Source organism: Symphalangus syndactylus, chromosome 20 (genome assembly GCF_028878055.3).
Source record: "Symphalangus syndactylus isolate Jambi chromosome 20, NHGRI_mSymSyn1-v2.1_pri, whole genome shotgun sequence".
Classification (NCBI taxonomy): Eukaryota; Metazoa; Chordata; class Mammalia; order Primates; family Hylobatidae; genus Symphalangus; species Symphalangus syndactylus.
Genome location: NC_072442.2, coordinates 61,100,839 through 61,125,527, shown reverse-complemented (window position 1 = coordinate 61,125,527; position 24,689 = coordinate 61,100,839). Strand labels below are relative to the sequence as shown.

General features: G+C 54.1%; 1 protein-coding gene across 23 annotated transcripts in view; it reads right to left on the bottom strand.

Annotated features, from left to right (window-relative positions):
- Window positions 1–24,689, bottom strand: part of DLG4 (discs large MAGUK scaffold protein 4) — a 30,350-nt gene that overhangs the window by 3,486 nt on the left and 2,175 nt on the right. For 3 of the 23 annotated variants that reach the window (XR_010118267.1, XM_055258574.2, XM_055258578.2), the window contains exons 4-18: window positions 15,135–15,299; window positions 11,372–11,425; window positions 11,181–11,240; window positions 10,864–10,988; window positions 10,596–10,765; window positions 10,357–10,493; window positions 10,067–10,211; window positions 3,466–3,761; window positions 3,182–3,284; window positions 2,929–3,043; window positions 1,033–1,209; window positions 672–708; window positions 552–579; window positions 382–429; window positions 198–299 (exon numbers count right to left, since the gene is read on the bottom strand). Coding sequence is in view for 22 of the 23 variants with exons in the window: in XM_055258574.2 (XP_055114549.1) it covers window positions 198–299; window positions 382–429; window positions 552–579; window positions 672–708; window positions 1,033–1,209; window positions 2,929–3,043; window positions 3,182–3,284; window positions 3,466–3,761; window positions 10,067–10,211; window positions 10,357–10,493; window positions 10,596–10,765; window positions 10,864–10,988; window positions 11,181–11,240; window positions 11,372–11,425; window positions 15,135–15,299 (1,762 nt within the window). In the remaining variant the exon portion in view is untranslated. Of the gene's footprint in view, window positions 1–197; window positions 300–381; window positions 430–551; window positions 580–671; window positions 709–1,032; window positions 1,210–2,928; window positions 3,044–3,181; window positions 3,285–3,465; window positions 3,762–10,066; window positions 10,212–10,356; window positions 10,494–10,595; window positions 10,766–10,863; window positions 10,989–11,180; window positions 11,241–11,371; window positions 11,426–11,953; window positions 12,026–12,120; window positions 12,346–13,983; window positions 14,750–15,134; window positions 15,300–18,681; window positions 18,702–24,131; window positions 24,651–24,689 lie in introns of those variants that run through there. The other 20 variants (XM_063629554.1, XM_055258581.2, XM_055258579.2 and 17 more) reach the window with 16 other exon arrangements.

The window sequence follows — 24,689 nt, the reverse complement described above, 5'->3', positions numbered from 1 at the left end:
CAGGGCCTCCAAGTCTCTGGCCTGGGCATGGGTACTGTGGAATGAGAGGGTGGCTGAGAAACACCCCTTCTCGGAGAAACCCTGTATCTCCCTACACACCGATCCCCCAGGAGGCTCTGCCTATGGCCCCAGGGATGGGCCTCCCCCGCCCCACCCCCACTTCCACCTTCTCCTCCATCCAAGGCCCCAGCACTCACGGGGAACACAGGATCCAAACTTGTCGGGGAACTCGGAGAGAAGATCATCGTTGGCGCGGTCCTTGGTGGGCCCAAGGATGATGATGGGGCGAGCATAGTGCACTGCAGAGAGAGCCTGGCTTAGGCCGAGCGCAGGGTTGGGGGAGTAGCAAGCCCTGGGGCCGAGGCAGGGGCCAGGGCTCACCTTCCATCTGCGTCACTGTCTCGTAGCTCAGAACCGAGTCTTCTCGACCTGGTGGGAGGTGGGGCATCTGCAAGGGGCTCTGAAACAGGGGACCTGGAGCCCTGTCTCCCCCTTGAGGAAGCAACTCAGTGCTCCTCTCACCCACATCTTCCCGAACTGACCCTACCTACCCTGTGATCCAGAGCTGGAGCCCCAGTCCTAGGAAGAAAAAGCAGGCCATGGGGTGAGTGACGAGCTCAGCTCCATGAGCCCTCACATTTCCACCCAGGCTCACACCCTCCTCCACCTACCTTGGCCTTTAACCTTGACCACTCTCGTCGCTCAACCCTGTGGGATACATGGAGGGATAGGCGGGTAGGGGAATGCCCAGTGAGGAACCCCGCCGCCCCCATGCTCCGGGCCAGCCAACAACCCCTTCTCCACGTTCCGGGGCAGCTGACACCCCTTCTCCTGCAGCCCTGGACGCTGTGCTCCTCAATAAGGTGTTGTCCTTCCCAAAGGCTCATGGGAGCCATGGACCTCAGGAGGGCGCAACAGACAAACCCCTAGGAGTTCAGAGGGCAAACCCATCCCCTGTTGGCTGCCCACCCCAGGGGACCTTGGGAACTTCAGTGCCTGCGGCAGGAAGGCTACAGAGCCCAGGAGCCTCACCGCCGTTTGCTGGGGATGAACCCAATGTCATCGGTCTCACTGTCAGAGTGGACCCGCCGTGCCTGCCACCACTCCTCATCACTAGCATCGATGACATGCAGCACGTCCCCAAAGCGGAAGCTCAGGGCCTGGCTCAGGAAGCCGCAGTCCTTGGTCTTGTCGTAATCAAACAGGGCCCTGGAGGGCAAGTGGCTATTGGTCAGAGCCCGGCTGAGGACTCCAGGAAGGATGCCCCAGTCACCCTGAGACCTGGCCCAGAGGTCTGCAGATGGCACTCCCATGGGAGCTATGGATGCCGAGGAACCCAAAACTGTGTGGGGACCAAACGCTGACTATAACTCATAACAACTATTAGCCATCACTCAGTCCACACTGAGCACAGTTTCCAGAGGGAGGGCTTGAACTTGACCCTCTCAAGAAAGCAGTTTGGGCCGGGCGTGGTGGCTCACGCCTGGAATCCCAGCTGACTTTGGGAGGCTGAGGTGGGCGGATCACAAGGTCAGGAGATTGAGACCATGGTTAAACCCAGTCTCTACTAAAAATACAAAATATTAGCAGGGCGTGGTGGCGGGTGCCTGTAGTCCCAGCTACTTGGGAGGCTGAGGCAGGAGAATGGCGTGAACCCAGGAGGCGGAGCTTGCAGTGAGCCGAGATCATGCCACTGCACTCCAACCTGGGCAACGGAGCCAGACACCGTCTCAAAAAAAAAAAAAAAGAAAGAAAAAGAAAAAGAAAGCAGTGTGCAGTACACATGCACGTCATAAAGTCACAGGGGTAACCTTGAATCTGCCCAAATTCATAAGAAAAAGAAAATGTCCCATGTTTCCAAATAATGGTTACCCTTACCAGTATCAAATTTCTATCAGTAAGTCACAACCCCTGGGGTCAGAACTAGAGCAGGAATGAAGATGCGGAGGAAAGCAATGGGCCTGGGGAGGAGGGAGGAGACCCCGGGCCCCCTGGGAGTGTGATAACCAGATGACATTCCCCCTGGGAGCCACCACACAACCTCTGTGGTCACTGGGAGTCAGAACAACCTTGGGGACCAACCGGACCCGAGCAGGGAGGAAGGGCAGAGCAAGGGCTCAGGTGGGAGCCAGCGTCTGGGTGGCCGGTGGTAACATTCAACAAGAGGGAAACTGCTGGCACAGCAAGATGGAACCCAGGTCCACAGCAGGATGATGAGCTCAGTGTGGGACACGTTGAGTGTGGGACGCCTGTGGGACATCCCGGTGGAGATGGCCAGAAAGCAGATGGCCAGAAGTGCAGGTCTTGACCTCTGGAAAGAGGTCAGCCAGGACAAACACCTCCGAGAGACATCTGCAGAGCACAGCAGCAGAGGAGGCCATGCAAGCCACAGGGCCAGAGAGGGAGAGAAGTGGAGGGGTGACCCCCGGGGCCAGGAGAGAGGTGTGTTTTGGCAGAAACCTAAGCCACAGAAAGAGTCAACGGCGACGAGCCCTAAGAGGGAGCAAAATGCCGCTGGAGAGACGGGGGCAGGCACCACAGAGCTGCGGCCCACCTCTCCGGGACTGCCCATAGGGATGTGAAGGCTGGGGCAACACTCCAAATACCCTAGAGGACCCTGCTTCACCAAGCACTAACCTTTGAGATGCCAAATTATGGGGTGGCCTGGGAGTCCCGGGGAAGTGCTGGGATGACCAGGGGCTAGAAGACAATTGGGATACTTGGGGCAGAGGCTATTTTCCCATCGACAGGGAGTACTTCAAATGTTAACCTGTGCAGCCAAGCCCATGAACCCTGGCTGCGCCTCAGGCCTGGGGTGGGGAGCTAGAGCAGGCAGGGTGGAGAGGAGAAGCAGCTGAGGCCCGAGCCAGGCACAGAGTGCCCAGGAATGCAGAGGGGCTGAGGAGCCCGGCCCGGGAAGCCTCTGACCTGATGTAGAAACCCCTTTTGGGGTTGCTCCGCAGGGACGCAGTCCCTGAGCCCAAGCTGCTGTTCATGAGCTGTTCCCGAAGGTCGTGGATCTTGGCCTCGAATCGGCTGTACTCTGAGGAAGGACAGGGAGGTTCCTGAGCTCTGTCCCCATCCTACTGCCACCCCTGTCCTCCCCTACTGAAGCCATCAGCTGACGAAGAGTTCTAAGGGCCATTTTAGCTCATAAGACAAGGAACTTCCAGCCTGATACCTTCTGGTTTATACTGAGCGATGATCGTGACCGTCTGACCCGCATTCTTCAGGGCAATGGCAGCCTGCTCGTGGCTGGCATTTCGGAGGTCAACACCGTTGACCTAGAGAGAGGACGACAGGCTATGTCACCAGAGACAGGAGGCAGCACTTCTGGGTCCAGGTGGAGCAGGGAGTGGTACCGCAAGAGGACTCGGCTGCAGCCCACCCAGGCCCCTCCCCAAGAGCTCTGCGCTCTGCCCTGTGGGGAGGGGGTGGTGCAGGTAGGGGCAGGCCTTCCCTCACCGACAGGATCTGGTCCCCCTTCCGCAGCTCCCCACTGAGGTCTGCAGGGCCCCCGGCCAGGATAAAGGAGATGAAGATGCCTTCACCGTCCTCGCCACCCACGATGTTGAAGCCCAGGCCCGTGGAGCCCCGGTGTATCACAATTCGCCTCGGTTCTCGGGGAATGTCTTCCTCCCCGAGCAGGTCCTTGGCCACTGGAGAGTAGCGCCGAGGGGAAGTGGGGGTCATGGCTGTGGGGTAGTCGGTGCCCAGGTAGCTGCTGTGACTGATCTCATTGTCCAGGTGCTGGGAATAAGCTGAGGAAGACAGGGCAGAGATGAAAGTGCCTGGAGGGAAACAGCACCCGCCACCCAACCTTCTCCCCGGGATGCCAGGAGAGCCAAAGTTAGGTGGAAGGGAAGGTATTCTGCCAGAGATGCCAGGGTGGGGTGGTAAGGGGATATCAGATCACAGTGACATCAGGGGTCAGGAATCTATAGGTGACATCAGAGGCTGGTTGTCCTAGGGGATAAAGGATTTGAACGTTATATGTCCTCAGTATGCCAGGGATAGGGAAGTCAAAGGGAACATTAATATTACGCTTTGGGGGTTTTCTTTTGGTTCCTGTGTCACTCAAATCTCTTAATCCATAAAATTCTTCTCTCTCTTTTTTCCCCCCACCTCCTTGCCATCCATTCGTTGAAAAAACTAGGTCATTTGTCTAAAAGAATTTCCCACATTCTATGAGGAAAATTCTTTTTTTGGTGTTTTTTTTTTTTTTTTTTTTGAGAAGGAGTCTCAGGCTGGAGTGCAGTGCTGTGATCTCAGCTCACTGCAGCCTCTGCCTCCCAGGTTCAAGTGATTCTCATGCCTCAGCCTCCCAAGTAGCTGGGATTACAGGTGCATGCCACCATGCCCAGCTAATTTTTGTATTTTTTTTTTTTTTTTTTTTTTTTGAGACGGAGTCTCGCTCTGTCGCCCAGGCTGGAGTGCAGTGGCGCGATCTCCACTCACTGCAGGCTCCGCCCCCCTGGGGTTCACGCCATTCTCCTGCCTCAGCCTCCCGCGTAGCTGGGACTACAGGTGCCCGCCACCTTGCCCGGCTACCTTTTTGTATTTTTAGTAGAGACAGGGTTTCACCGTGTTAGCCAGGATGGTAATTTTTGTATTTTTAGTAGAGACAGTGTTTCACCATGTTGTCCAGGCTGGTCTGGAACTTCTAACCTCAAATGATCGACCCGCTTATGCCTCCCAAAGTGCTGGGATTACAGGCATGAGCCACCTTGACCAGCCTATGAGGGAAATTCTAACAGGGAAATTACTGCTTACCCTCCTGTGGTTTGTTTAGCCTATGCCTCTGCCCCTGTATCTCCTGTAAACTGGCAGTTCATTCTGGAGGCTTGATCAGTTTCAAGTTCAATTCAGAGTTTTTTTTTAGTAAGTCCTATATACTTCATAGGTAGCGCTACGTTCTTCCTACAGCATCACCACAGGATGCAATAATGCCTGGTTGTCTTTCTGTCAGGTAAGATTAATGGTAGGTTCAGGGTCATCAGCCCAGTCCATCCATTATCTAGCGCCCCATCAGCCTTTCAGATAAGTTTTAGCCACACTGACAATCACCGCCTGGTTCTGATATGTATCAAGGACTGCAAAATGGTGGCGATTGTCATTTACTAGTGGGAATTCTTCTGTAAAAAAGAAAAATCTCGGCCAAGCACGATGGCTCACGCCTGTAATCCCAGCACTGTGGAGGCCAAGGCAGGCGGATCACTTGAGGTTAAGACTTTGAGACCAGCCTGGCTAACATGGTGAAATCCCGTCTCTACTAAAAATACAAAAATTGGCTGGGCGTGGTGGCTCACGTCTATAATCCCAGGTACTCGGGAGGCTAAGGCAGGAGAATTGCTTGAACTCAGGAGGCGGAGGTTGCAAGGAGCCAAGATTGTGCCACTGCACTCCAGCCTGGGCGACAGAGCGAGACTCCCTCTCAAAAAAAAAAAAAAATCCTCCAGCTTGGGTAACATGGTGAAACCCTATCTCTACAAAAAACAAAAGTTAAAAGTTAGCTGAGGCTGGGCGCAGTGGCTCACGCCTGTAATCCCAGCACTTTGGGAGGCCGAGGCAGGTGAATCACAAGGTCAGGAGTTCAAAACCAGCCTGACCAAGATGGTGAAACCCCGTCTCTACTAAAAGTACAAAAATTAGCTGGGCGCAGTGGCAGGCGCCTGTAATCCCAGCTATTTGGGAGGCTGAGGCAGGAGAATTGCTGGAACCCAGGCGGCAGAGGTTGCAGTGAGCCAAGATCATGCCACTGCACTCCAGCCTGGGTGGCAGAGAGAGACTCCATCTCAAAAAAAAAAAAAAAAGTTAGCTGAGCATGATGGCACTCGTCTGTAATCCCAGCTACTCGGGAGGCTGAGGTGGGAGGATCGCTTGAGCCCAGGAGGCGGAAGTTGCAGTGAGCGAAGATCACACCACTGCACTCCAGCTTGCTGGGTGACAAAGCAAGACCTGCCTCCAACAAAAAAAAAGCAAAAACAAAAACAAAAAAACAGCCCTATGTCAACCTATTGGTTACTCTCTGAGGTAGTTTGCACTCGAAAGGGAGGATAAATGCATGCCTCTCTCTGCATGCCTCTCTCCCTTTATTCACCAATTTCAGAATGAATGAGATTGCCTAGCATCCTCCAGTTTTTTATTTTATTTTATTTTATTTTTGGATGGAGTTTCACTCGTCGCCCAGGCTGGAGTGCAGTGGTGCAACCTTGGCTCACTGCAACCTCTCCCTCCCAGGTTCAAGGGATTCTCCCACCTCAACCTCCCGAGCAGCTGGGATTACAGGCGCCCACCACCACGCCCGGCTAATTTTTTGTATTTTTAGTAGAGACGGGGTTTCGCCATGTTGGGCAGGCTGGTCTCAAACTCCTGACCTCAGGTGATCCGCCTGCCTCGACTTCCCAAAGTGCTGAGATTACAGGCGTGAGCCACTGCGCCCAGCCAAAATATTTTTAAGTATTATTATGACCTTAAAGATTTTAATATATTTAATGAGTTTTCACTGGCCAGTAGAAGCCCCTTCAGTTTGGATCCTGTGTCTTTGCTGAGACCCTATTAGTCTTGGATACCTTCCTTGTTCTCTAGTATGAAAGAAGTTAGAAGCTCATCTTATACATTTATTGCCAAAGATTTTAAATTGGCTGGGCATGGTGGCTCAGGCCTGTAATCCCAGCACTTTGGGAGGCCGAGGTGGGCAGATCATGAGGTCAGGAGATCGAGACCATCCTGGCTAACACGGTGAAACCCCATCTCTACTAAAATATACAAAAAAATTAACCAGGCGTGGTGGCGGGCGCCTGTAGTCCTAGCTACTCGGGAGGCTGAGGCAGGAGAATGGCATGAACCCAGGAGGCGGAGCTTGCAGTGAGCCGAGATCGCGCCACTGCACTCCAGCCTGGGCGACAGAGCGAGACTCCGTGTCAAAAAGACCCTTCTTCCAAGGAGCCCAGGTTCCTTTTGGTAGGTTATGGTATTTAGGAATAGTACCATGTGATTTTAATATGGTTTTATAGTATTATTTCATATTTTGTAGGGGCTGCCACACCTCATTATTCTTTTCCAAAATATCTTAGCTTTTCCACACAAATATTTCCAGTCGAACTTTAGTATCAACCTTCCAAGTTCCCAGCGGGGAAACAACATTAAAATTCTGATTAGGATTGAATGGAATGTAGATTAATTTGGAGCTGGTTGAGATCTTTAGCATATTAAGTTTTTCCATCCAGAGACACGGTGTGACTCCTCACCCCTTCCAGTCTTGTTTTATGTCTTTCAGTAAAGTTTTGTCATTTTCTTCATACAAATCTTACATTTCTTGTCAAGTTTCTATTTCTAATAATTTTATAGAAATTTTTTCTATGGCAAAAGGGGGCTTTTTATTCACTACATCTTCTTATTGCTGGGAAGTTACTAATTCCTGTCATTTATCTTACAAATAGCCACATTCCTTTTTTTTTTTTTTTTTGAGACAGAGTTTCACTCTTGTTGGCCAGGCTGGAGTGCAATGGCGCAATCTCAGCTAGCCGCAACCTCCGCCTCCCAGGTTCAAGCAATTCTCCTGCCTCAGCCTCCTGAGTAGCTGGGATTACAGGCATGCACCACCATGTCCGGCTAATTTTGTATTTTTAGTAGAGACGGGGTTTCTCCATGTTGGTTAGGCTGGTCTTGAACTCCCAACCTCAGGTGATTCACCTGTCTCGGCCTCCCAAAGTGCTGGGATTACAGGCATGAGCCACCATGCCTGGCCTGTTTTGTTTTTTTTTTTTTTTTTTTTTGAGATGGAGTCTCACTCTGTTGCCCAGGCTGAAGTGCAGTGGTGAGATCTCAGCTCGCTGCAACTTCCACCTCCCAGGTTCAAGCAATTCTCTGCCTCAGCCTCCCAAGTAGCTGCGATTACAGGCACGCACACCACACCCGGCTAATTTTTGTGTTTTTAGTAGAGATGGGGTTTCACCATGTTGGTCAGGCTGGTCTTGAACTCCTGACCTCATGATCCACCCTCCTCGGCCTCCCAAAGTGTTGGGATTACAGGAGTGAGACACGGCACCCAGCCTTTTTTTTTTTTTTTGAGATGGAGTCTCGCTCTGTCGCCCAGGCTGGAGTGCAGTGGCGCGATCTTGGCTCACCACAACCTCTGCCTCCCAGGGTCAAGCAATTCTCCTGTCTCAGCCTCAGGATTAGCTGGTATTACAGGCACTCGCCACCACACCCAGCTAATTTGTTTTTGTATTTTTAGTAGAGACAAGGTTTCTCCATGTTGGCCAGGCTGTTCTCAAACTCCTGACCTCAGGTGATCCGCCCGCCTTGGCCTCTCAAAGTTCTGGGATTACAGGCATGAGCCACCGCGCCCGGCCAACAAATAGCCACATTCTTAACTTCCCATATTTTTTCAGTTAATTCACTTAGATTTTGATCTAGATGCACAGTAGTATAATTTACAAATAGAGATAACCTTTGTTTTTCCCTTCCAAATGTAACTATTCTTCTTGTCTCGTTACACTGTCTGAAATCTCTAAAGCAGTGATTCTCAACCACAATAATTTCGCTGGGGCAATTCTGTCATAACATTTTTTATTGTTATGACTGAGGGGAGGAGTACCATTGTCATCTGATAGACAGAGGCCAGGGATGCTGCTTAATATCCCACAAGGCACAGAACAACCCCCCACAATGAATAGTTATTGGGTCCAAAAATGTCAGAAGTAACATTGAGAAACTCTGCTCTAAAGCAATGAAGAATAATAGCAGTGGGAAGAGGCATCCCTGCCCTCTTTGTAAGTTAATGGAGGCCGGGAGCGGTGGCTCACGCCTGTAATTTCAGCACTTCGGGAGGCCAAGGAGGGCAGATCACCTGAGGTCAGGCATTCGAGACCAGCCTGGCCAACATGGTGAAACCGTGTCTCCACTAAAACTACAAAAATTAGCCGGGCATCATGGTGGGCACCTGTAATCCCAGCTACTCGGGAGGCTGGGGCAGCAGAATCACTTGAACCTGGGAGGCAGAGGTTGCAGTCAGCCGAGATCACACCACTGCACTCCAGCCTCGGCAACAAGAGAGAAACTCCATTTCAAGAAAAAAATTAAAATTAAAATTAAATTTAAAAATAAGTTAATGGACACACTGCTAAAATTGTATCATTATAAAATGTTTGTTACTGGTTCCTGATAACTAGTCTTCACCATCTTAAGGAAAATTTCTCTGTTCCTAGTTTACTAAAAGTTTTCATCCAAAAGAGATGGTGAATTTCACCAAATGCCTTTTTCACATCTATTTGAGATAATCATATCGTTTTCTCCTCTCGCTCTGTCACCCAGTCTGGTGGGCAGTGGTGCAATCATTGGCTCACTGCAGCTTCCAACTTCTCGGCTCAAGCGATCCTCCAGCCTCAGCCTCACAAGGAGCAAGGAGTATAGGCACGTGCTAATTTTTTTAATTTTTTGTAGAGACAGGATCTCGCTGTGTTGCCTAGGCTGGTCTCAAATCCTCCCACTTTGGCCTCCCAAGTGCTGGGATTACAAGCATGAGCCACCACACTTAGCCTCCCGTAACGTTTTAAGAGATTTCCTAATATTGAGCCATCTTTAGTTTTCTGAAACAAACCCTATGTTATTCCCTTAATATGCTGCCATGTTTGCTTTGCTACTATATTATTGTAAACTCTCGTATTTCTATTCAGAAGCAAAACGGGTCTATACTCTCCTTATTTTACGTTATCCTTGTGACCATTTGAACTGGCCTTATAAAATGAAATGTGAAATCTTTTATCCTTTCCTATACTCTGGAAGAGCAGAAGAATTATCTATTCTTTGAGAATTTCACAAAATTAGCCATAAAACCAACCAGGCTTTGTGCCTTCCAGGACAGAGATCATTGACGATCTTTTCTAGTTCTTTTATGGTAATTGATTTTCCATCTCTTCTCCAACAACAGCAAGGATCAGAGGTTGTGGCTATTTCATGGGGAATATCTGAAGAGGGACAGCTACAGGGATGTCATGGGACTGCATGTCATGAGTTAAACGGGATGGGTCATGGGGAGCTTTGGCGTTTGAAGGGCTCTCACAGGTTGTGATGTCTGGGGGAGCATAGCTGTCACTCAGGTAGGCATTGCTGGGCTTGGCCACCTTTAGGTAGACAACATCATACGTGTTCTTCAGGGCTGCCACAGCATCTTCATGCATGACGTCCTCTAGCCCCACACTGTTGACCTGGAGTCAAGGAAAGCAAAGCTCCGACAAAGCCACAAATGGCCCAAGACAGATGCACTGGGGTGAAGTGATGAACTTGGGCCTGCCAGGGCTAGTAGGTGAGACCCAGATCTGGGCTAGAAAATGGGCTAGATGGGGTCCTCACCGCCAGGATCTTGTCTCCAATCTGCAACCTCCCATCCTTGTGGGCAGCACCCCCTTCGATGATCTTTGTTACATAGATGCTATTATCTCCTGGGATGTGCTGGTTCCCTACGCCCCCTGCGATGCTGAAGCCAAGACCTGGATGGAGGGGAGGCCAGATGTGGGTGCCCAAGTGCCCAGGAAGCAGGCTTGGGGGCACAGGACAGTTGGGATGGGGGTGGGAAGAAAATGAGTTACTACCTTTAGGCCCCTTGATGAGCTTGATCTCCATGACCTTCTCAGCCGGGGGCTTCCGGCGCATGACATAGAGGCGAACGATGGAGCCTGCCTCTTTGAGGGCCTCCACCGCCGCTGAGTGGGTCACCTCACGCACGTCCACTTCATTTACAAACAGGATGCTGTCGTTGACCCTGGGAGCAGCAAGGTGGGCCTGAGCCAAGAGCTTCCTGCTGCCCTGGCCCTCCCTCTCCAGGGACCAAGCATCCTAACCCCTGTCTCCTCTCCCCACCTGAGGCGGCCATCCTGGGCCGCAGCCCCACCAGGAATGATCTTGGTGATGAAAATGGATGGGTCGTCACCGATGTGTGGGTTGTCAGTGCCACCTGCGATGCTGAAGCCCAGACCTGAGTTACCCTGGGTGAAGGAGGGGAAGAGGGTCAGCTCCCCTCACTGTCCAAGTCTGGCAAGGCAAGTGGGATGGGAAATGGCTTGGAGCAGCCCGAGCAGGAAGGGACAGGGTGAGGGGCTAGCCACCCAGATCACATGGGCAGAAAGAAAGGTACGGACGGGAGGCCAAGGGGACTGCCGATGGAGGAGCCTGCTCACCCTTTCCAATGTGATTTCCTCGTATTCCATCTCCCCCTCGGTCCCGTTCACCTGCAACTCCAGCACGGGACAGAAACACAAAAGCAGTGAGACAGACATTCCTGCCTGACAACCTGCCCGTCATCTGCTGCCCTCCCTTACTCCCTCCTTCCTTCTGCAATGGCCCCAGCCCCAAAATCTAAACAACTCACATATCCTGGGGCTTCTAGGGTATCTGTGTTGACAATCACTGGGGGAGAATTGGCCTGTTTGGGGAAACAAGAGACAAAAAGCAGCCTGAGCCTTGACTCGAGAGGGAGCCCGTAACGGAGAGTCCCATCAGTGTGGCTACCCTTCAGCCTCTTAGCCAAGCCCACTCCGCCACCCTGAGAGCTGCTCAAGGGCCCAGCCTCAATCCTCATCACACACACACGCACACACGTGCACAGGCGCACGCGCACACACACGCACAGATGCACACGCGCACAGATCTAACTCTGCCCAGCCCGGGGCCCCCTGCATGTGGAAGGAGGTGTAGGAGAAGCGGGAAGGGAGACAGCCAGACGGAGAGGGGAGCAGCAGATGGCAAAGAGTGGGGAGAGGGGGGTAGGCTTGGGGGAAGGGAGCTTCTCACCGGATGTAACACCATAGGGTGTTACATGCCTTATGTGCTACACACGGACACCCCAGGGATCATGTCCACCGGGTCCTGGTCCCCACTTCCTGCCCCATCCCCCCAACTCCCCATATCTACCCAGAGATTTTCATAACCCTCCCCTAGACTTGCCCCTCACCTTCACACACATTTGCCCTAAACCCTGCACCCCGGGAATCCGGGGTTCCCCCAGCTGCAGGCCCCTCCCTCGGTCTCACCAACCAGCCGTCCAATCCACCCCTTCCTCTAGGGACCGTGTTGCCTAGCAACGGTATCTCGGACCAGTCAAGACCCGGGGAGACCCACCTCCAGGAGGCCCTGTCGTCAGGACAACAGGGGGGTGGGGCGTGGCCTGGGGCCGACCAAACTCCTGAGCGCAGAAGGGATCCGCTAGCCCCGCCTCTCCTGCCCTGGGCCCCGCCCCGCGTTAGCCAGGCCGAGAGGAGGCCGGGCTGAAGAGGTCTGTGGGCGCAGCGCATCCTGAATAATCTGCCTTCCTCGCTCCCCTACGCCCCTCACCCTACGCAGTGCAAAGGACGTCAGGAAGGGGGAGTGGTGAAAGACATCCGGGTCCTATCCCGCTCATCTACTCCCTCCCCCCACTTCATTCGGGAAAGGGTTAAAGTGGGGCGTGCCCAGGTCCCTGACGTCAATCGCCTGGTCTCTAGACTCCCAGGCGGGGCCAGCTTTAGGCCAGTCCTAGGGGCTTCCCCAATTGCCAGGGCAACCGAAGCCACGTCTCTATGGCAATTGGGGGAGGCCGCCAAGAGCCTCCTTCCGGGGTCCCCAACCTACTTCCTCCTTAAAGAAACATGTATTTGCAGTCGCCCAAGCACAAGGATTCCCCAGTCTCCTTCCCGCTCTCCCTGTCCAAAGGGGTCCCTCCTCTCTCCTACTGCTATTTCTCAAGCCTACAAACTACCGACCATTTTCAAGCTGTATCATAGATTTCACACCCATAAATCTATTAACACCACCCTCCAACCCTTCACATCTCAGCAAATGCTGTTGTCCAACCAACAGCCACTGACTGCCAAAATCTCATCCACGTGTTCATCCTCCATCCCATAGCCCATCCTCAATCCCCATCCCCATCCCTATCCTGGAACCTCCTTCCCAGCACACCCACCTTCATCCACTACGACATTCATTTGCTTCCCATCCCTATCTCTGCCCACATCCCACACGCTCCATCTCCATCCCTGTCTCGCCCTTCAACATCCATCTTCCAACCCCAGCCTCCATTCTCCATCCGCTTCCCTGGCCCTATCGCACCCTCCAGCCCCATCCCTTACCAATGTCGTGGCCTCATCCTCCATCCCAATTTCTTTTTTTCTTTTTTTCCCGAGACAGGGTCTCGCTGTGTCACCCAGGCTGCAGCGCAGTGGTGTGATCATATCTCACTGCGGCCTTGAACTCCTGGGCTCAAGCAGTCCTCCCACCTCAGCCTCCTGAGTAGCTACAGGCACATGCCACCCCACCCAGCTACTCCATCTCAATTTCTGATTCCCCAGAGAGTTTATCACTATTCTCCCTTACCCTACCTTCATACCCTCAAGATTATTCTCCAGTAACAATCTTACACTTCTCAATCAACTCCCGTCTCTTCTGAAAATTGGGGCTTCTTCTGTTCCCCAGGTGAGGTCTTGTCCTGAGACCTCCACCCCATGCTTATGGCCTCCAACACTCCCTCCCTCCACCCTCTTCTGCTCCTAAACTCTGATCCACAGCAGCTCTGTACTAACTACCACCCCTCAGGCTCCCTACCTCCTCTTCCCCCTGCTCAGGGATTTAATGGCCCTGCCTTGCAAAAAGCATCTCTAGTCTTCTTTCCCTCACTCCTAGCATCCACAGAATTCGCACAAACACTCTGTACCATCCCTGTCTCCAGGGCCTTCCTTTCCTTGCTCTGTCAGCTCCATTCACTGCCCTGATCTCACAGTCTTATCCCTATCCAGCCCCTGACCCAGGACCTCTTACCCTTCCTATCCCCCAACTCCTCTCTTGCCAGTTCTCACTCCAGAACCTGCTTGCCCACTCCCTAGGCTCAGAGACCTCCTCCCCATCTTCTTGGTGAAATGTCAGCAACCTCCTCCTTCCCAGAGCATCCCACAACATCCTAGAATCCCCACCCTGACCCCCCGGTGTCCCCTCAATCTCACAGCTTGCCTGGTACTCTCCAGTCCTCCCCATCCTGTGTCCCCAGAAGAGGAGATGGAGGGAGGGGAAGATGGAAAGTCGACTGGAGAATGGAAGGCCCCAGAAACCAGGCCTCCTGGGGCTGGAGACAGGAGGACGCTGTGAGCAGAGAGCAGAAAGGGAAACAGGTGGTGGGGGATGATGGAGGGGGCAGAGGGGGACAGAAAGAAGATATGGCAGAGGTGAGAACCCAAGAGGATGAGAGAGGGGAGGAGGAAAAGAGAGAAGGTGAAGATGAATAGGAAAGAGGGAACATGGGAAAGGGGAGCTGGCTGACAGAGGGAGAGGACTGATGAGGGAAAGGACTGATCAGGCCCCAGCGGCCTGAGCTGGGGATCAGGGAGAGGGAGAGGAGAATGCGTGGGAGGAAGAGAGAGACAGCATCAAGAGCCAGCCAGCCAGCCAGCAGGGAGGAAAGGCTGCAGAGCGGGGAGAGAGCTCAGGAGTGGAGCAAAGGCTGGGGCAGGGGACGAGGCAGCAAGGCCCCACCACGTGAAGTCTCAGGCCAGACAGATGGAAAGGGCTGGAGACTTGGGGACAGGGCAAGCCAGGCCCAGAGGCGGAGGTAGGGGGAGGAGGCAGGGAAGGGACAAGAGCAAATGAGGGCAGCAGGCGCTTGGAACAGAGCTCTGGACACAGAAAATGGAAATGGAGGTTGGGGGTGTGAAGGAATGAAGAGGTCCCAGGCGTGGGGGCCTCCTGGGGGATGCACACACCTCAACACACACGCATACAGCGCACGCACAGGCACACAAATAGCGCACACACACACACAGCACACGCACACACGCACAAGCACGCATGCCTGCACACATGCACAGGCACAGACACACACAGCACACGCACACAGGCACAGGCACGCGCACACACACACATTCTTGCTTTGGGCTCTACATCCACTTCCATTGGCCTGGCCTGTTTCTCCTCTGTGGGACCAAGGTGTTTCCAGCTCCCCAAACGCCCCCTCCCCCAGACCTCAGGAGCCCAAGCCCCAAACCCCCGCCCCCAGTCCCAGCATCTCCCTCCCCACGGCTCTCTCTCACCCTACCGGCCCTTGGGGATTGCTGCAGCTCCGAGGCTCCGAGGGCCGCACTGGGGAGGGGGCCACCAGGGTCTCCTACCTTGAAGGGGGAGAGGTGGGCGTGGCCCACGACCCCGTGGCCAGCCTCGAGGTGGGACAAGTTCCTCTCCGCCACGTGCACCAGCTCGGGGGCGTTTACCTGGTTGGGGAGGTGGGCCGGGCTGTGCTCCAGAGGGGGCGTGTCTTCATCTTGGTAGCGGTATTTCTGGGGATGGGGACGGAGGTGTCATTGGGGCCAGCCCAGTGCCTCAGGCTCCAGGCTGGCCGCCCTGGCCGCCACCTCTTCCCCCAGCCAGTGCAGTGCGGAAAGCCCTGGGGCCTGACCAGCTCCTCCCCCTCCCTCTCCTCTAGCCCACTGGCTCCCCTCCCTCCACTCTCCCAACAGTCCCCTCTCCCGCCAGGGCCTCAGCACCTCTCATCAATCCCCAGGTCCCAATCCCATCCCCCAACTCCTACTCCTCACATCCTGGGACACTGGCCTTCTGGTGGGCATAGCCCCTCTGGCATCTGTGTCTTCACCCCTTTCCCCGCCACCTTCATCTTCGAGTCCCTCCAGCTTCTCAGAGCTCTAGCCCCCAACACTCACATCTCCATTCTCTACATCCAGTCCCCAACTTCCTTGCTTCTCTCACCATGTCAGACTCACTCTTGTTCTAGCTTCCCCTCTCCTACCCCTCTGGCTGCTCCTACTCTGCATGGCATCCTCCCCGCACCCCACCTCCATGGCCTCAGTCTCCCCATTGCAGCCTCTACCCCAAGGGTAATTGGCTCTCCTTTACCTTGCACTCCTTAGGCAAGGACTGAAGTCAGCCCCTTCCACCAGAAGGTACTTGGCATCAGCCCCCGAGACAGGACAAGGCTAAGCCTGTTTCCAAGCAGTCAACAGAGGGGCCCCGGGAGTCTGGCCCTACCCCTACAACAGCCCACAGCCCAGCCAGCTAATCCGGATATGCTATAAGGGCATGGGCTGGGGGAGGAAGGGGAAGAACAGAGATAGCAGGGCTCAGGACAGGGGCAAGAATGAGTGCCAGCCTCCCTAGTTGGGGAGGAGGGTAGCATGCTGAGCCTCAGAGTGAATTTCTGGTCTCCCTCTGGTCTTTTGGGGTGAGAGGCCCAACACGACCCCTGACTCCCTGCCCAGTTAATCAGCTGCCATCCCAAGGGCCTCCTGTGCTAGCTTAATAAGGACAACAGTAAAATGAGATTAACTGGGGGCCAGAGAAGGAGGAAAAGGGCAGATGGAGACAGCAGAAGAAGAGAGCGATTCTGCCTGGGTCCTTCCCTGTCCACCTCTGCCCTCGCCTGCTCCTCTCCTCTGGAACGGGCCTCCACAGAGACAGACCCTCCAAGCTCCAGGTTCAGGAAGGGGAAGGTATCAGGGACTGAAGAAGACAGAATGCACCGCCCAGTACACATGGGTAAAAAGAGAAGGCACGGTAATCCCAGCACTTTGGGAGGCTGAGGCAGGCAGACAGCTTGAGCCCAGGAGTTGGAGTTGGAGACCAGCCTGAGCAACACAGTGAAACCCTGTCTACAAAAAATGCAAAAAGTAGCCGGGCATGGTGGTGCACGCCTGTAGTCTCAACTACTAAGGAGCCTGAGGTGGCAGGATTGCTTGAGCCCAAGAGGTGGAGGCTGTAGTGAGCCACGATCACACCACCGCACTCCAGCCTGGGCGACACAGTAAGACCCTGTCTCAAAAAGAGAGAGAGACCAGGAGCAGTGGCTGATGCCTATAATGCCGAGGTGGGTACATCACCTGAGGTCAGAGACCAGCCTGGCCAACATGGTGAAATCCCATCTCTACTAAAAATACAAAAATTAGCTGGGCGTGGTGGCGCATGGCTGTAATCCCAGCTACACGGGAGGCTGAGGCAGGAGAATTGCTTGAACCTGGGAAGCGGAGGTTGCAGTGAGCTGAGATCATGCCACTGCACTCTAGCCTGGCGACAGAGTGAGACTCTTTCTCCAAAACAAAAAAGAGAGAGAGAGAGCAGAATTTTCCTCCCAAAAGTTTCTGAGAGGCTCAGAGTGCCCTAATACTTAGAGGGCAGCAGCTGCGAGATCAAACGGGAGGAAGCTTATCAAGGTCAATGGCCAATCCTAGAGTACGATTCTGAAAATGTTAAGGATGATGAATCAAGGCTGAGAATATAACACAACTTTGGCTGTCGAGTAAAGGTACAATAAAAGAATGGGAGAAGGGAAGTGGTCCTGTCAGCACGAAAACTCTCAAACCCAGAACACAGAGACAACTCGAATCAAGAAGCACCCTGATACATTTAAAGAGTCTTAAAGAAGGAAAACAGGGGCTCAGCAAGATGGAGTCTATTCTCTGGGCCACAGACTTGGAGAGAATCCTGAACTCCAGATTTCAATCCGATGGGCACAAAAAGTAGAGAAGGAACATAGGAGAACACACAAAATAGCCCTCCTCCAAGGCTGAGCTGTCTTGAATAAAGGAGTTCTATGAGCCAACAGAGACTGTTCATTCCACATCCTGAGAAGGTGGTCTTCTACCTGGGCAGTGCACAAGCTGAGGGGCAAGCCCCAGAATTGAGGAGACCTGGGGGAAGGGGTGGAAGCCGCTCTCCACTATCCACTCTTCTTCACAAGGCCTCCAATTCCTTGCAAGGTAAATTAGGACCAAAGCTCCAAGTTTTGGAGTCTGGAGGAGGATTTGAGTCCAGTGCCCCTCCATCTTCACTCCACCTCAGAGAGAAAATTCCTGAATCTGAGGAGGAAATGTCAGCGTGCACCCAAAGAAAATGGAAACGTGAGGAGGGCCATTTCATCATTTATTCTAGGGAGGAAATGAAGGTAAACTTTTATCTCAGCGAGCCCCCAGTACCTCTCCCTGCCCCGCCCCCATGGAGGGAGGGTGGTGTCTGGCACTGAAGAAAAGGCTCCTCAGGATTGGGAGGCGACATGGAGAAAATGCAGAACAAGAAATGGGAACCAGGTTTTCCAGAATGTGGCTGGAAGCGGTTAGGGACTAGGTTCAGTCTCTGGAAATTTTCGACGTACATGTAGTGGGGCGGGGGTAAACGTCTGGAGGGGCGGGGGTGGGGGAGAGTAATTCTGAAACTGCAGACTGGGGGGCTGGGGAGGTGGGGGATCAGTACCTCTCAGTCTTGGATTACAGGGCAACTAAAGCAGGACGGGAAAGGAGGACCCCCCCCCACCCTTTATCCTACTGGGACTCAGGGCCCTAACCCAGACAACTCAGATGCTACTGGGACATGTCTGCACCCCCAAAATATTAGGGCTTAAAACAAGTAAAAGGCCTGGGGAATGGGGGACACGGATGGAGTCGCTGTTGTTCCTTCCCCTTTGGCCCCCTCCTCACCGGAGCCCCAGTTGCACAGAATGACCTGGAACCGAGGCTTGCACCCCCAAAACATAGGGGTGTGAGTCAAAGTGAATGATAAGAGGGGCGACCCACGGCGCCTGTCCGCGAGAAGTTGCAACCCAGAGACCCCGCACCAAGCAGAAGGAAGAACGACAACGCTTGAAGCTTGCACCCTGATATTTGCGGGGGTCCGGGAAGAGGGGAGCGGGGCCGGAGCCCATACCGCGGCACGTACCACGCAGAGACACATGGAGGCGAATCTGTTCCGAGCCGACATGGAGAAGGGGAGGGGGACTGAGGGAAGGGGGTGGGTGGGATATCAAGGGTCCCGGGGTTGGGGGAGGGGGAGGGGCAGAGGGGCGGGGGCTGCGGCGGCCGCGGCAACTGGAGGCTGCGGCCGGAGGGGGGGGGAACGGCGCCTGCGCAGTAAGGGAGAGCGTCACATTGGGAGAGAGAGGGGTGAGGGGAGACCCCCTTAGCCACCAACTTCCCTGGTTCACGCTGTTTCTCTGTGAACTTCACTTTCCACAGTATACTTCTATTCCGACCCCTCTACAAATAGAGACAGATTTAAATTCACCAGTTTATCTCTCTAGTTCTCAGGGACCCCTTATTCCATCCCATCTAATCCCCCAACCCCAACATCGCGAGACCCCAAACCATTCCAAAACCTCACTGGACATCTCGTCACTACTGGACTCCCAGAGTCCAGGGAAGCAAACGGCACTTCTCTCACAAGAACCCCCAAGGGATCTACACTGCCTCTCCCACCAAACCCCCGCAAGATCGGTGCTGTGGATAGCATCTCCTCAGATTCCAAGGCATCTCCTACACTAACCAGCATAGTTCTCCCCTGCAGTCCAGCCCCACCTGATAGGCAGCCCATGTTTCTTCAAGAGTTTAAGGAACCACAGAGCCTTGTTGGCCCCCCAAATTAATATATGCTAAATCATCCCTTTCTATATCACATCTATCTCCCAATCCACTAACAGGGACCTTGCAATTAGTGCAAATAGTACTCTTGCTCTAATATAAACATCCAAATAACAAGTCCTCCAATTTGTTGGGGATCCCCTGTCCAAACCCCCGAATCTAATAAGATACTCATGACTTCCTAATATGCCAGTCTCCAAATCCACACCAGGACCCAATTTCAGGAAATATTTAATCTACTTTAAAGCAGACCCTCCAAATTAAATAGCAATCTCGTCAATTTTTTCCAAAACTCTTACAAAAAGAAATTTAGACGGGAAGATCGCTGGAGGCCAGGTGCTCAACACCAGCTTGGGCAACATAGTGAGATCCCATCTCTAAAAAAAAATTTTGGGGCGGGCACGGTGGCTCGCACCTGTAATCCCAGCACTTTGGGAGGCCGAGGCGGTTGGATTATGAGGTCAGGAGTTCAAGACCAGCCAGGCCAAGATGGTGAAACCCCATCTCTACTAAAACTACAAAAATTAGCCAGACGCGGTGGCAGGCGCCTGTAATCCCAGCTACTCGGGAGGCTGAGGCAGGAGAATCGCTTGAACCTGGGCAGCAGAGATTGCAGTGAGCCGAGATCATGCCACCGCACTCTAGCCTAGGCGACAGCGTGAGACTCGGTCTCAAAAATAAATAAATTAATTAATTAATTAAAAGTATTTTCCTTTTCCTTTTCTTTTCTTTCTTTTTTTTTTTTTTTTTTGAGACAGATTCTCGCTCTGTCACTCAGGCTGGAGTGCAATGGCACGATTTCGGCTTACTGCAACATCTGGCTCCCGGGTTCGAGTGATTCTCCTACCTCAACCTCCCGGATATCTGGCATTACAGGCGTCCGTCACCACGCCCGGCCAATTTTTTTGTATTTTTAGTAGCGACAGGGTTTCGCCATGTTGGCCAGGCTGGTCTCGAACTCGTGACCTCACATGATCCGCCTGCCTCGGGCTCCCAAAGTGCTGGGATTACAGGTGTCAGCCACCGCACCCGGCACCTCCTCTCCTTTTCTTTACCCCTGGGGTTCATAGATTACACCCTTTTCTGGCTGCCCAGAACATCCCCTCCACAATTCTGAATTCCAACTTTGTCGGAAGATTTCTCCCAAATATATCTTCTCCACACTCAGGCCTCAAAAAATACACACCAAAGATAGGGGACGGCAATTTGCAATGACCCACAAATCGTCCAGAACAGTCCCAACCGCCTCTTTCAGGTCTCTTCAGAGATTTCCATTTTCTCCCAAACAACTTAACCTGAAAGCCTCTCTTCCAAATATTCTCCCATTGAACGCCCACCCTTCTAGCTCTTAAAACCCAGTGAGGGGTCTCCTCAAATCGGCTGACTTCTATAAAATGCCCATACATGGTAGAAATGACGACTTCCCTAGACTCTCACCCAAGCGAGATTGACCCCGTTGATCGGCATCTGTTACATGCGCCCCCAAGATGACCCCCAATGTCCTAGTTTCATATCTGGTAGGAAGGCTTGGATCACCAGAGGATCCAAGGAGTCAGTGCGGAAGAGGCTGGACTCAAAATTCCTTCTAGAATAGAAAACGTGCAGACCCTGCTTATCCACCAGTGGGCGCCATGGCCCATAAAGACCCTTCCCCATCCCCCATTTCCCATTTCCCTCCATTTTCCGTTTCTCTGTTGCCTGGCAACGCAGCAATCAAGGACTTTGCTGTCGCCTAGCAACCGTCTCCTGGGAACACAGAGCTGAGGTAGGAGGGGTGCTCTGATGAAATCTGAACAGACCTCCATCTTAGGAAAATTGAGACGTCAGACTTCCCAACCCCCGGATTCTCCTTTCCAAAGACCCCCGCGCCCTGAAGCTACTTGGACAATACCTCCTCAAACCCTGTCTCCTTTACGCACTGGGGGCCACGCCACGCCCATCCCAGATCAGCCCCGCCCTCATTTCGGTCAGGTAACCCAGCCCCAAGGTTCCTCCCCTTTCCGAGGGTTGCTGCCTCCCTCGATAGAGTAAGCCAGACTCCGCCCACCTGCCCGGGAGGCCACGCCTCCGTCCACTTCCCGCCCGTTTGCTCCCCCTGCCTCGCCCACACTGTCCCTCCGCCACGCCCCTGCCGGCCAATGAATGAGGCCGTCGGCCACACTGCCCCGCCCCCGGCATCTCGGCTTTGCCCAATAAGGACCACCCGGAGGGTTTAACCGCTTCGCTCCTGGGGTTCTGGCAAATAGCCTCAGTCTTTCCCCCACTGTATCCCCACCCCCACTTGTTCTGCTCCGCCCTCCGCCACCCTCGCCCGGCCCTCCAGTCCGCCACGCAGCTTCAGTCGTCGCCGGTTACCATGGCAACGGCGGCAGCAGCGCGGGGAAAGGGGGAGGGACGGGGGCGGAGTGGGAGAAAGGGATGCTCAGAGACGAGAGATGCTGGCAGAGATAAAGGCACCAAGAAAGACAAAGTGATCGCTGTAGAGTGGAGTTTGCACACAACACAGGGCCTAGCACGTAGTAGGCTTTCAATAAATGTTCCTTAAATTACTGCGGCAGGAGTCTAAATATAGGCAATGAAAGATGGAAGACTCAGGCAGAGCTGCGGAGCTCAACGACCGCAAAGCCTGAGCATTCCCTACCCCATCCAGCATTTGGGGAAGCGGGAGCCATGTGCCCCCTGCAGGCTCCTCTTGGGCTACCCTCCGCTGTCTGCCCTGGATAGAGATGAACCACAACTCCCAACAGCGCCATGGGCAGCAACCCTCTAACATTGAGGGATCTTGTGCCTCGGGGCCTTATGGGAGTTGGAGTCCCCGCCATACCGAGGCTGACAAGTTTTTCAGCCAAGGAATGTGGCAAGCCTGGGTCTCCACGCCTCTGTAAACCCCAAATGCATGATCTGCTCTGTAAGCCTCCTTCCTTCAGGGATGCTCAACCCTGGGCTCCATGGAAGAAGTAGGAGTCTGGAGTGGGTAATGAATAAGGCCACCCACCCACCCAGAATAGCTGCCAGTGCTGGCAAGCCCCTCACCCTCGCTCCCATTTGTGTGTTCACGTGTTGGAAGCAGAGCCCACACATTCCAGCGGGCTTTCTATTTACACCTGGAATATAGGGGACCACAGCCAGGGAGCCTAAGGCCAAGTGACAGGCCTAAGGGCAGGAAACAGCGGGAGCAGAGGAAACCAGGCCAGAGAAACTGAGGCATAAAAATCCACCGAAACTACAGGGGATGTGGGGAAGAGGCAGCCTGGGAGAAAGCCCGAAATCCACAGAATGAGGGACAAGCAAGACGCCCTGGTGGAGAGAGGGTGGGGGCTCCAGATTTAAAGGTCCTCAGCCCCCAATCTCTTCCAACCATCCTCACACATGCACAATGCATGTGTACACACATGTGTGAGTTTGTGGCAGGGAACATGTGTGTCCTCAGCTCCCTCCCATGAAAAGCTGCAGTTCCCACTAAATATAACCCCCTCCCCAGCCTGTGACTCACCCGGACCCCGCCTCCCCCGGCCCCCACTTCCTGTCCCACCCCCCAGCCCCCAGCTGCCTGCCACCCGCCCAAGCCTCCCTCCACACACCAGGCATCCAGCTCTCCAGTCCCAGAGTCTCCAAGCAGAGCCTAGGTATCCGCATCCCACCAAGAGCTCGCCTGTGCTCCATCCGAGATCTCCTGCCTTTGCCAGGCTCCAACCAGAGGGACACTCTTGCACAGATCCCCATCGCTACCAGCCCTGCCCTCCTCCTACACCTTTTCACCCCAGTAACCTCAGTAACTTCGGTCATAAGCCCTCAGGGACCCTTAAATCCAGGTGTCCTCCCCCACCTTGATCCCAAGCTTCAGGGGTATCTGGAACAGTCCACAAATCTGCTTTTCTCCCTCTCTCTTGATCAGGGCTAGATACAGTGTGGGAGGAGATGGGGACATTGGGCGCCTGCCTTTGGGCCACCCCCAAATTGTGCACCACCCACCCGGTCCCCCTCCTCAAATCCCCTCTCTCCCTAAGCCTCTCATCCTCCTCCTCAGGGGCTGGCAAGCTCGGCTGCTGCAATCTTCTGCCTCCTATGGGAGTACCCCCAAATCCTTGCCTCACCTGGTCCATTCCCTCAGGTGATCCCATGCCAGGGCCCCAGCCCTCTGACAACTTCCAACTACCTCCATTCTATATGACTGAACCCTAAATTAACAGTTCCCTCAAATTGAGAGAGCATCCCTAAATGCAGCCACCACGAGATGCTTGTTCTAGAGTCTGAAGGCCCACCCCTTGCCTGCCAGCTGACACCCCCAGACCAGTCAGGCACTCACAACCAATAACCTTTACCCCATGCCAGGAGCCCCCCAAAACTGGACAAGGCCCTTGGAAGCCAGCTTTTCCCTGGGGAGGAAAGAGGAACCCCCCCAACATAGCCCACCTTCCCACATACACCAGCAGGACTCCCTTATGAGCCAGGCTTCTCCTTAAATAAGTCTCCCTCAAACAGCGCTGATGAACCCCCAAACCCACCAGGCCCCCCAAACCATGGAACATCCTAAATTTTCCATTTCCCTACAGGTACAAAGGGATCACTCCAGGGGGCACCTGTGGCCAAATCCAGCATTTTCTCAGATGTGAACCCCAAAACTAAGACCACCAAATACATCTTACTTCTGATGCTGCCACTCCAGGGGCGCCAGTCCCAGATAAGGCCTACTAACCCCTCCCCACAAACTCATACCCTCCCTCCAGTTTATAGCCCCCCCATCATGCTTACCTTGGTTGTCACTATACAGAGACAGTCCATGTTGGGGGGCCTGGCCGCGGCGGCGGGTAAGGGGCTCTGACTTCATCGGAGTTTCGTTCCTCCCCTCCGTGGGTTCTCACCCCTCCCCCCTCCGCACCCCACTTTTGCAGGGGGGGCCAGGATGGGGGGAGGGGTGAGAGGGGAAGGAGGGGGTTGGAGAAGGGAAGGGGAGGGGAGCGTGGGAGGGAGGGGAAGGGGGCCCTAAAAGGGGCTCCCCAGTGGAGGGGAGGGGGCTTGGGGAGCACACCCCGATTCTCAGGAGGGGCGGGGGCACCGGGGGCTGGCAGCCCCGGAGTTCGGGGGCTGGGGCATGAGCTGGGGTGGGGGAGGGGAACTGGATTTCGGGGAGCCCCGGGGTAGGGGGGGGTCTTGCCAAACGGCCAGGGGCTAGGGGCCGTGGCGGGGGAGTGGGGTGGGGGGGTTGGAAACGGCAGCGGCCGAGGGAGCCGTGGAGCCGAAGAGGGAAGGGGAGAGAGGAGGAGAGAGGAAGCAGGGGGAGGGAGGGAGGGAGCTAGGAGCCAGAATGGG